The sequence below is a fragment of the Maylandia zebra genome, linkage group LG17 (assembly GCF_041146795.1).
Source record: "Maylandia zebra isolate NMK-2024a linkage group LG17, Mzebra_GT3a, whole genome shotgun sequence".
Taxonomy (NCBI): domain Eukaryota; kingdom Metazoa; phylum Chordata; class Actinopteri; order Cichliformes; family Cichlidae; genus Maylandia; species Maylandia zebra.
In genome coordinates this window covers 540,160-552,270 of record NC_135183.1, presented here as the reverse complement: position 1 = coordinate 552,270, position 12,111 = coordinate 540,160, and the positions used below count along the sequence as shown (strand labels likewise).

The window sequence follows — 12,111 nt, the reverse complement described above, 5'->3', positions numbered from 1 at the left end:
TATATTTATGTTAATTTGAATTTCTTTTATCTGTAAGCCAATTTCCCCACAGGGAGAAATAAATCTGTCTTTCTAAAAGACATTTTGTGAAAGTTTTACCATTGATAGTCTCCTTCTAGACAAATAAACCAGTCTCGAGACTTAAATATTGTCTTGAGCACTGTTAGTGCCAACATATATAAATGGCAAAATAAAATAAAAATGCTTCATGAATATCTCATAATTGTATATATTTGTGCATTTGAGCTGAGCATTGAGCGGGGACTTTTCACCATCGATCGATTATGATCAATGACAGTGAACCTGAGCACCTCCCCTACCTTTGGTGTGCGCTCACGCAGCTTGTAGAAAAAGTTTAGTGTGGAAGAAGTTGTAGAATAAAAAGGGGATGTTTTTTCCTCTTCTAGTTTCATTATTTTAATGTGGCACTATTAGTTCATTAGAATCATATAACCAGCTTTGCATTAAATATATACTGAAGTTTTTGATCTTACATTAGCTTTTGTATTACAGTGATTGTTATAACTCTAGTTTGATTTTTTACTTACAGGTACCAGAATAATATGATCTTTCATTGCAGATGTGACCATGATCAACTTATACATATTGCAGTTTGTTGCTTATTATAGAGTTGTGCTCAAGTTAATTAAGGGTTAAAAGCTACAGTCAGCGTGAATGTCTGACTGATCTATGGAGGGGAAAGGCTTCGAGCATAGAGGGCCGCACGCGCCTACATACCACTGATATCATATTATTCTTTGTGGTCTTTTATTCAATTATGTTTTTTTGCTAAGTTTAAAGTGGTAGTTAATTAAACAACATTGATTAAAATATTAAATACCTGAGTCAGTTTCCGGGTTTTTTAGAGAATCAGTGAAAAGCATAAATCATCACTTTCATGTTTAATAATTAATGATTGAAATGAACTGAATAGCGTTTAGAAGATTTGTTAATTTGTTTGTCTTTTGTTAAAAAGAGTGGTTTCAATAACTTCAGACACACCTTGCAATTGTGCTTATGATGAGTTGGCACTTGGTCTTTTGAAGGTCATAAGCTTCGTTTGCCGTGATGGTCCGGACTGTTATATTGCAGGTTTTGACTTTGAGTGCAGAGGACTAAATGCAAACATGCTTACAAAGCACTTATACGATGTTATTCTTGGTGATCTTGTGCTCAGTTATTTTTTGTTATGTTTTAAGTAGTGGTAGCTGACCAAGCATTATTCATTTAGTATTATACACTTGTTTTAGAGCAATACACACTGATCGTCTTAATCAATGTGGAAGTCCTTGTAGCTGCAATGTTGTGTCTCTGCAGGGGACGGATGGCTCCAGGAGACGGGGGGCAGTTAGCGTCTGCCCTCGGGAAGGAGACAATGTTATTTTTCTGTGTTAAATAAAACTGTCAACATTGATTGTATAACACCTGTCATTACGCATGAAGGGGCATTCTAATACCCTGATTTTTACAAAACTATGGAGATGTGTTTTTTGTGATGAGATCTGAGGCTGTCTGCATACGGTGTCCATCTCCCACGTGTGTGACCATTAAAATCATCGTTTGACTTGACCCGGCCGGACCAGTGTTGTTATTGTGGTGTTTCTCTTGTCTCCATCCCCAATATTTTGAACCATAACAAAGTGGAGAAGGTGGAGCTGAAAAGCTGACATAAAACAATTAAAACTAAAAATGGGTGCAGCAAAATGTGTCGATTTAACCGCCATGTTAGCTGTCAGTGCTGCTGCACCAGCAGCAAGCGGTAACAACTAGTGACAACCAGTGAGAACCAGCAACAACCGGTAACCAAGCCTCACAGTCTAATATTGTTTGAAACAGATACTTGGATTTCAAATAATTTAGAACTGATAGTACCTTTTATGTGATGCTCCTCTTCTATCCAAATCACCTGAAAGGCAACAAAAAAGATTCTCTATCCCTGGTGATTGCTGCAACCAGCAGCACAGCAGTGAAAAAAAAGCAGTGATCATTTGTATGTAAACAACACATGAGTTATTGGATGTGATCGCTACAGGTTATCACATCCAATATGGCAACAGCTCTTGAGCAATGTGTGCATGACATGACAAAGGTTAATAAGAGGCCTAACATTGTAGAGGGAAGCCAAAGTGTTTGAGGAGAACTCGGAAAGACACAGGCCATCACCATGGACTCAACCAAAAAGGATGAATGCATGTTGTGTGCATGCTGCATACCTATGTGTTCAAAGTAAAACGTGTGTACTGAACAGAGCATTTGCCATCCAGAAGCATTTATTGTATTTGTAATCATGCTTTTGTATCATATTTTATGAAGAAGACTAGTCAGTTGGCAATATGGCGCCACCTGTTGTCATCTTCTCTCTGCTCTGATTCCCAAATGTGGTCAAACATTAATATATAGTTTTTTATACACAAGTACTTGGAGAAACAAAGGTTTCTGGGGCAATGTGCTCATTTAAAGGCACATATAGGGCTAAGGGCTCAGTTCAAACACAGTGGGTTGTGGGGATTAATCCAGCTCCGACAAGTCTCAGGCGGATCTTACTGCTAGCAGCCCAGGAATAAAGCCCCCGAAGATCTGCCTCTTTCCGAAGACGACGGAGCAGGACAACAAAGCCGGCTCTCTTCCCCCGCTTCCTCCGACGAGGCCTCTGAAGCAAAATTGAGCTGACCGGCAAGAGTGGAGGTGAACCGGGTGCTGCGTCGCGCTCAAGCGGCGGTGGGAAAACAACGTCGTATCGTTGACTCTGAAAGTTATCCATAGCAGATTTGATCGGCAGTAACGCATGGCGATCATAAATCCGAAGGGAGATGACATCGGACAAAGCTGTAGCAAGAACACTTGCATAACATATGAAGTAAACAAACACACGGACGGAGGCAGCGGCACAGCCAAACACAGGCGCCATCTTGCTTCTTGGGACAACAACAGTAATGAAAAAAATCACACAAAATATGACTCTTTTTTTTTTTTTTTTAATAGTTTTTAACTTAAAATGGCACCAAATAGTACCCCCAAAGCAAACCTTTCGGTATGCCAACATTTCTTCAGCTATTTTCAGGGCAGGGTCGGATGATGATGAGCTACAATAAAATGCATCATGGCCTCAATTCAATTCAATTCAATTTTGTTTATATAGCGCCAAATCACAACAAAAGTCGCCTCAAGGCGCTTCATAGATACAGAGAAAAACCCAACAATCATATGACCCCCTTTGAGCAAGCACTTTGGCGACAGTGGGAAGGAAAAACTCCCTTTTAACAGGAAGAAACCTCCGGCAGAACCAGGCTCAGGGAGGGGCGGCCATCTGCTGCGACCGGTTGGGGTGAGAGAAGGAAGACAGGATAAAGACATGCTGTGGAAGAGAGACAGAGGTTAATAACAGATATACACTACATTTTCATCAATGACATTTTTCATAAAGCAAGCCTACAAAAGCCTATATGTCATGGTCCTGGGTCATTTTGACCCAGTGTTCTTAGTTTTCCTGTAGTTTTGTATTTTGTTCCTTATGTCCATTGGATTGGTTGGTTTGGTATTTGGATTCCCCCTGTGTCCATGTTTTTATTGTGGTGTTTGTTCTGGTACCGTGTTCCCATCCTTTGTGTTCTGTGTTCTCCTCATCCCCCCATATTCATCCTTCTTCTCTGCCTCTCTCTCTCTGTGCTCATCTCTGTGTACTGTGTTGTGTTTAAGGTCCACATCTTGGTGTCAGTATTTTCAGTTTCGTGTCCTCCCTGCTCGCTAATTGTCTTCAGCTGTGTTCCCCGTGTGTTCCCACTTCTCTCATTACCTTCTGTGTATTTATGTCAGAGTGTCCCTTTGTTCTGTGTTGCGTCGTCCCTCTAGGTTGTGTGCATTTACCGTGTCTTCCCAGCGCCTCAGCTTTAGTTGCTCCCAGGTTAGTTATTGTATGGCTTCTTACGTTCCTGTTAATAAAGACCTGCCTTTGAGGTCATCACCGTGTGTCTAGAGCTGTGCATTTGGGTCCTCTCTTGCCTTCACACAGCCGCCGCTTGACACTATATTTAGATGAAGGTCAGATGGAGGTCTCAGACTGCTTGCTGCTGGATTGGAAAAGAAAACACCAAAAAAGAGCCACGTGACAGCAACTGCAACATTGCTACTAAATTTGAAAAGTGACTTGTTGATGACTTGTGATGTGTTGGAGCTTTTGCTCCATAACCTTTTAGTTCATGGTGCGCAGAAATCATTTGAGCCACATGTGATTCCGAAGATCCTCCAGGGTGAAGCGGTCCTTGTAGTGCTTCCTCAGACACCCCGTCAAAAAATCCCTGCATTCTTTACAGAAATGAAATACTCTTGTTAAAGTTATCCACAAAGTTATTTCACCTTTCTTATATCAACAGCCCTTTTGGCAGAAATCTTACTGTTTGAAATGTCAGCTAAAATCGGTGGGTTTTGGTTGATGATCTTGTAGTCGCAGTCAAATGGTAACTTGTTGTGTAACAGCTGGTACATCACAACACCCAGCTGCCAGGCTGTAGTATATTCTGCAGAGCAGAAGCCGTACATGAACCACTCTGGACTATTGTAGATCCTGGTTCCTAAAACACAAAGATAAGAAGAATTAATGGGGAGGGAACATGATGTGGAGACAGTTCATGACAGCACAACGCTGTGGCTGAAAACATACCTGCGTTCCTCCTGAACCTTTGTCCCGGAGTAAACGTGACTCCACAGCCAAAATCGATGTATCGCACTCGGGGTTCCTCCGAAGATGTTTCAATTAGAATGTTGTGTGGTTTAATATCTCGGTGGAAAACCCCCTTGTTATCCATCGTAATGGCTGCGTCAACTAGTTGCTTCATTATGACCTAAAAGAAAGGAAGCCATATTTGGAGCACAGGACATTCTCTATGAAAAACTGCTGTAAGCTCCAAATGCTCGTCACTTACCTTAACATGTGTCTCTGACAGAGGTTTATCTGTAGTTTTGAGGTAATTGTCTAAGTCCATGCAATTTTCTGGTTTCTCAAAAACCATAATAAGCTCATCTTCCAGATCAAACCAGTCAAGTAGAAGTGGGGTTATACTGCTTTCCGTATCATGTGGTCCAGCCCCAACTTGTATCAGTAGCGCCACCTCCAGGGGAACATCAGTACTTTTCCCATTCCAATCCTTCAGAAGGAAAGTTACTTCAGGTCAGTATTCAGAATTTCAACAAAAGTAGCTATCAGCGTACAGACAGTTTTGAAATAGTCACAAAATGACCTGATCTTTAAAAAGCATTCTTTCCACTGAAACATGTCAGTTTAAACAATAAGGTGACCCACTGTTCATAGAATTCGACCATATTTCCTGACGATTTCACACACAACTGTGAGACCAGTCTGGTTCATGCACGGAGGAAATACGTGCCTTATGCTTGATGCCTGAGAAGGCCTGGAATAATATAAATACTAGGGCTGCCACAAACGATCATTTTGATAGTCGACTAGTCACCGATTATTTTTGCGATTAGTCGACTAATCAGATCATCCATTGGACGTAAAACTACAGCTTATTGCACCAGCAGTATCTGCTCTTATATAACTATCATTAGCTTACAGCTTTAAGTGTTTAAGGTCTGTGCTAACTAAAAATAAAGACAAGATGATAGTTTATTACATTTTAATGAAATTTGCAGATTGTTTCGGTGAAGTTTAATAAACTCCTTGCTATCTAAAATATAACAGGACACTGGAGTATATTCTGGAGCATCTCACACTTCTGATAATCAGTTGTCTGCTTGATGTTTATTCAGCTGTGTAAAAACTATAACTTTAATCTCAGACAAACTGATTTACTCAGGAACAAATAAAATACTAAAGAAAGCCAAACAATAACATTTTAAGTTATCTAAGTGACTCATATATATTTAACCTGAGTAGCGAAAGACGGCGGTGGGTTTGAAAACGATTTGCGGGGAGTCCGGTGTTCTCACGGCGCTAGTGAGCCTAGCCCCCGGCTCGCTAACGAGCTAGTGGGTAACAGATGTCTCCGAAAACGTCGGAGCGCTTTTGAAAATATGTGGTGTCCTGATAAACTGAGCAGATATTTGAGGTTTACACAGCTACATTCTCGCCTGAAAATATGTTAAACGTTTATTTTGTGACCCAGAAAGAATAATAAGAGTAACATTAAAACTAACTAGCTGCCGCCATTGTTGGAAACTGCGCTGGGCTGCGCTATGAATTCTGGGACACAGCTGCTTCTTCTTCTTCTTCGGGGTTTAACGGTAGCTGACATCCTTGTACATGCAATGCTGCCATCTTCTGTTTCAGTCCGTTATTACACTCTTAAATCCTGCCACTTATTCCTGCGTCTTTTGTGATCTTACAAAGCTTCAAACGACGCGTCGACTATTAAATCAGTCGTCGACGATTTTGATAGTCGACGTAATCGTGACTAGTCGACAAATCGTGGCAGCCCTAATAAATACCTGCTGGAATAAGAAAAGACGCTTACCATTGTTGTGCGCGCAAGTCTGCGCTGTTGAACATGTTTGATTGCCACCTGCATTAAAGACATTTTCTGGGTTAGAGAAGTACAAACAGGAATAAACTGAAGATCTGTGAAATGCAAATGTAAGAAGCCATACTGGAAAACTGTCTTTTATGCGTATTCCAGAAAACACGGTGGCAAAGCCTCCATGACCCAGCACCTCCAGCTCTTGATATTTTTCCAGGAAGTCTTCTGCAGACACACAGGAAAAACATACAGGTTATGACTTGTTACACAGAAAACAGCTGGCACAGTCCTATAGAGCTTTGTTATAACATTTCTATTAATTGGTAAATAGCAGCTACATTTTAGCAGATTAGTAGGTAGGTAACGTCATTACTGCCCAGAGTGTCTCTTATTGTCGATTGGTCCCACAGGAATCAAACCCAATCTCAAACCCCAGGACAAATTCTAAAGGATCTTGTGATCCAGCTCAGAAATATTGCCATTATCTTACCTTTTCTGTCAGTGCCGGATATCCTCGGTGAGTCACATGTTTCAGAGGGTTCCTGGGTGGGACTCTCCTCTGGGCTCGTTGTCCTGCTTTTTTTGCTGGATGGTCCCTCAGATTCGTCACTAGTGCTCTTCCGTTTGTTGCTCCTCTTAATTATACTAGAGTCGCTTGAAGGCACTATGAGAAGGCCAACTAAAATGGAAAAAGTAGTTTGACTTTAAGCATTTTCAGTCCAACTCTGTGTGTCAACTGCTTTCTACTGACTTTCTAAGGTCTGGCAATCGTGCATTAAAGCAATAACTGCACACTGAAAATCAACACAAAGAAGGCTAAATGAACCAACTACAAAGTTAAAGACCGTTAAGTACACAGTTAAAGTCACAAAATAAACTACATAGCCAAGATAATGTCACAGCTAAAACAGGTCTTATCACTTACATTTCAAACTGGATTCCCCAGAAACAAAGTGGCTGGGACCCGGTTTTGGACCTCCACTGCTTTTGCTTTTTTTGGGGGATTTGTCCAGTCTTTCAGGTAAGTCCCTTCTCTTTCTTCCCTCTATTCTTCCATCTGGAGTCATCTTCACCAGTGTGGAGATGCAAGGCTCTGTTTGGTGTCCTGAAATCAACAAAAGATGATTTTGTTTAAGTCAAATTCAGTTGCCTCAAATAAAAACCCAGAAGCATGCATAATTACCATATGAATCCCATTTGACTTACCTAGAGGGTTATTCAGATCCACAGGACGTGGTGCAGTATAAGTTGGCCAAGACTTTGACATTGTGTGATTCATTTAGGTTAATTTAGTTTCAGGATTTCACTCTTCACTCTGCAAAGATGCAATGAGCTGTGTGTGAGAACTATGATCTTTAGTGTCTTTATAACAATGTCTTATAACAACGAGGTGATGACATCACAAGATTTTGGAATTCTTGGTTTCCATAGCTACAGAACATCAGCCTGGGCTAGGCAGTAGTTTCTGGTGAAGGCAAAGTTCTGTAAAGATTTATTTAGGGGTGCAATATTGCAAAAACTGTAGCGCAGCTGCATAAATGCATGTTTATAGAGGGCTGCTTCAAGGTGGGAACTGTGCTTCTACAACAAAGGCCATAAAACTAGTTAGGAACAAGCAATGGATATTATAGATAATATTGTAGCTATTATACCAACAAGAAGGACTCTCTTTGGGCAGCATTTACTTGTAAGGCAGTAGTGAAGGCTAATGGATAGCTTTGCAGGCTAAAAGCTAACAGCACAGGTTAAGTCAAAATTCACTTGATTTGAGTTTTATTTACAGCACCAAATCACAAAAACAGTTGCCTAAAGGTGCTGGAATGTGTTGACTGATCTATAAATCGTATCTGTGCGCATTATTGTGACTAGTTACTCACTAAATGTATGAGCAGTATTGGATGTAATGCATAATAAAATTATGCGTTACTGTGATGAGGTTATATTTTTCAAGGTTCAAAGGCTATAGAAAGAAAGCACGTGTAGCCCAGTGAATTTGAACTTCCACAGTTATTCTTTTTCCTTTCCTGCCTAATGTATTTTCTTATAATTTCTCAATAATTTATTTGCTCTGTTTTACCTAACCTCCGACTGTCTTGGTGAGTGTTGTGGAAGTTAGTATTGTTAGCTGATGTAACAAGCATGGTACCTGCTTCCCAACTCTATCGGTGTGGGTTTTTTTTCTTTTTTTCTTTAACCGCTGGTTGTTCATATTTATGTTCCACTTGTATACCTCATCTGTTTGTATGTTGTATACTCACTGATTGTTCAATAAAGTTCTTGTTAAAATTACACACATATATATATATATATTAGGGGTGCAACGATACACAAAATTCACGGTTCGGTTCGATACTTTGGTGTCACGGTTCGATATTTTTTCGATACAAAAAAAATGTTCATGCCTTTTTAATTTGTCATTTATTAAAATTATAAATATATATTTTAACTCAAAAGTACAGTTTTTAAATTTAACCCTAACCCTTGTGCGTGTTTTTTATTTTGACAGCGAATGCGCACCTGCGGACCACTTATGTGCAGCCCTGGTTATTTAGCTCATCATATCGCAGCCACAGAAATTCTTTTGTCCATGAAACCATAAAGCTGCACTTTCTTTTTGCCTTATAGTCTGATTTATCATAACTTCTCCGTTTTGTGGTAAGCTTTTCTTTGGCTGTCACTTCTTCACCCTGACCTGTCTTATTTGGCTCAGCAGAACTAAAATATATATCCTGCTGCTTTTACACACGCACTCACATAACGCTCAGCGATTCTCTGCGCGATCAACCTCTCACATGTTTAAGCTGCAGGAGATTTCACTTGTCATGTTTGCATAGTAAGCTAACGATTGATAAGACGATGTCAGAGGAATTGGTGCACAAATTATCATCACTCACCAATCAGTGCTGTCGCTCTCTATACACAGTTCGTGCGATTGCAAAGTGAAAGCAAAAAACAAGCGCAAATTCAAACGCGATTTCAATATGTCACATATTGACAGTATATAAGTATTGTCTTGAGCACTGTTAGTGCCAACATATATAAATGGCAAAATAAAATAAAAATACTTCATGAATATCTCATAATTGTATATATTTGTGCATTTGAGCTGAGCATTGAGCGGGGACTTTTCACTATCGATCGATTATGATCAATGACAGTGAACCTGAGCACCTCCCCTACCTTTGGTGTGCGCTCACGCAGCTTGTAGAAAAAGTTTAGTGTGGAAGAAGTGGAGAAGGTGGAGCTGAAAAGCTGACATAAAACAATTAAAACTAAAAAGGGTGCAGCAAAATGTGTCGATTTAACCGCCATGTTAGCTGTCAGTGCTGCTGCACCAGCAGCAAGCGGTAACAACTAGTGACAACCAGTGAGAACCAGCAACAACCGGTAACCAAGCCTCACAGTCTAATATTGTTTGAAACAGATACTTGGATTTCAAATAATTTAGAACTGATAGTACCTTTTATGTGATGCTCCTCTTCTATCCAAATCACCTGAAAGGCAACAAAAAAGATTCTCTATCCCTGGTGATTGCTGCAACCAGCAGCACAGCAGTGAAAAAAAAAGCAGTGATCATTTGTATGTAAACAACACATGAGTTATTGGATGTGATCGCTACAGGTTATCACATCCAATATGGCAACAGCTCTTGAGCAATGTGTGCATGACATGACAAAGGTTAATAAGAGGCCTAACATTGTAGAGGGAAGCCAAAGTGTTTGAGGAGAACTCGGAAAGACACAGGCCATCACCATGGACTCAACCAAAAAGGATGAATGCATGTTGTGTGCATGCTGCATACCTATGTGTTCAAAGTAAAACGTGTGTACTGAACAGAGCATTTGCCATCCAGAAGCATTTATTGTATTTGTAATCATGCTTTTGTATCATATTTTATGAAGAAGACTAGTCAGTTGGCAATATGGCGCCACCTGTTGTCATCTTCTCTCTGCTCTGATTCCCAAATGTGGTCAAACATTAATATATAGTTTTTTATACACAAGTACTTGGAGAAACAAAGGTTTCTGGGGCAATGTGCTCATTTAAAGGCACATATAGGGCTAAGGGCTCAGTTCAAACACAGTGGGTTGTGGGGATTAATCCAGCTCCGACAAGTCTCAGGCGGATCTTACCGCTAGCAGCCCAGGAATAAAGCCCCCGAAGATCTGCCTCTTTCCGAAGACGACGGAGCAGGACAACAAAGCCGGCTCTCTTCCCCCGCTTCCTCCGACGAGGCCTCTGAAGCAAAATTGAGCTGACCGGCAAGAGTGGAGGTGAACCGGGTGCTGCGTCGCGCTCAAGCGGCGGTGGGAAAACAACGTCGTATCGTTGACTCTGAAAGTTATCCATAGCAGATTTGATCGCCAGTAACGCATGGCGATCATAAATCCGAAGGGAGATGACATCGGACAAAGCTGTAGCAAGAACACTTGCATAACATATGAAGTAAACAAACACACGGACGGAGGCAGCGGCACAGCCAAACACAGGCGCCATCTTGCTTCTTGGGACAACAACAGTAATGAAAAAAATCACACAAAATATGACTCTTTTTTTTTTTTTTTAATAGTTTTTAACTTAAAATGGCACCAAATAGTATACCCCCAAAGCAAACCTTTCAGTATGCCAACATTTCTTCAGCTATTTTCAGGGCAGGGTCGGATGATGATGAGCTACAATAAAATGCATCATGGCCTCAATTCAATTCAATTCAATTTTGTTTATATAGCGCCAAATCACAACAAAAGTCGCCTCAAGGCGCTTCATAGATACAGAGAAAAACCCAACAATCATATGACCCCCTTTGAGCAAGCACTTTGGCGACAGTGGGAAGGAAAAACTCCCTTTTAACAGGAAGAAACCTCCGGCAGAACCAGGCTCAGGGAGGGGCGGCCATCTGCTGCGACCGGTTGGGGTGAGAGAAGGAAGACAGGATAAAGACATGCTGTGGAAGAGAGACAGAGGTTAATAACAGATATACACTACATTTTCATCAATGACATTTTTCATAAAGCAAGCCTACAAAAGCCTATATGTCATGGTCCTGGGTCATTTTGACCCAGTGTTCTTAGTTTTCCTGTAGTTTTGTATTTTGTTCCTTATGTCCATTGGATTGGTTGGTTTGGTATTTGGATTCCCCCTGTGTCCATGTTTTTATTGTGGTGTTTGTTCTGGTACCGTGTTCCCATCCTTTGTGTTCTGTGTTCTCCTCATCCCCCCATATTCATCCTTCTTCTCTGCCTCTCTCTCTCTGTGCTCATCTCTGTGTACTGTGTTGTGTTTAAGGTCCACATCTTGGTGTCAGTATTTTCAGTTTCGTGTCCTCCCTGCTCGCTAATTGTCTTCAGCTGTGTTCCCCGTGTGTTCCCACTTCTCTCATTACCTTCTGTGTATTTATGTCAGAGTGTCCCTTTGTTCTGTGTTGCGTCGTCCCTCTAGGTTGTGTGCATTTACCGTGTCTTCCCAGCGCCTCAGCTTTAGTTGCTCCCAGGTTAGTTATTGTATGGCTTCTTACGTTCCTGTTAATAAAGACCTGCCTTTGAGGTCATCACCGTGTGTCTAGAGCTGTGCATTTGGGTCCTCTCTTGCCTTCACACAGCCGCCGCTTGGCACTATATTTAGATGAAGGTCAGATGGA

At 40.9% G+C, this 12,111-nt stretch overlaps 1 protein-coding gene across 4 annotated transcripts; it reads right to left on the bottom strand.

The window, feature by feature from the left end:
- Positions 1-2,547: 2,547 nt before the first annotated feature.
- Positions 2,548-12,069, bottom strand: LOC112430085 (serine/threonine-protein kinase pim-2-like). 4 transcript variants are annotated; one of them, XR_013093788.1, is made up of 13 exons: positions 11,928-12,069; positions 10,607-10,808; positions 9,934-9,967; positions 7,680-7,788; positions 7,399-7,578; positions 6,964-7,152; positions 6,604-6,698; positions 6,471-6,518; positions 4,920-5,141; positions 4,658-4,838; positions 4,392-4,568; positions 3,865-4,302; positions 2,548-2,746 (listed from the first exon to the last, which is right to left on the bottom strand). XR_013093788.1 is itself a non-coding variant. In XM_076875824.1 (13 exons), exons 5-13 carry the CDS (start codon positions 7,750-7,752, stop codon positions 4,211-4,213), a joined length of 1,257 nt encoding a protein of 418 aa, XP_076731939.1. In that variant the 5' UTR covers positions 7,753-7,788; positions 9,654-9,725; positions 9,934-9,967; positions 10,607-10,808; positions 11,928-12,069; the 3' UTR covers positions 2,767-4,210. The 4 variants fall into 4 exon arrangements, 2 of the variants coding, with proteins under 2 accessions (XP_076731939.1, XP_076731938.1); XR_013093787.1 differs by lacking the exon at positions 2,548-2,746 and adding an exon at positions 2,766-3,355; XM_076875824.1 differs by lacking the exon at positions 2,548-2,746 and adding an exon at positions 9,654-9,725 and having other exon boundaries at positions 2,767-4,302.
- Between the last annotated feature and the right edge of the window lie 42 nt (positions 12,070-12,111).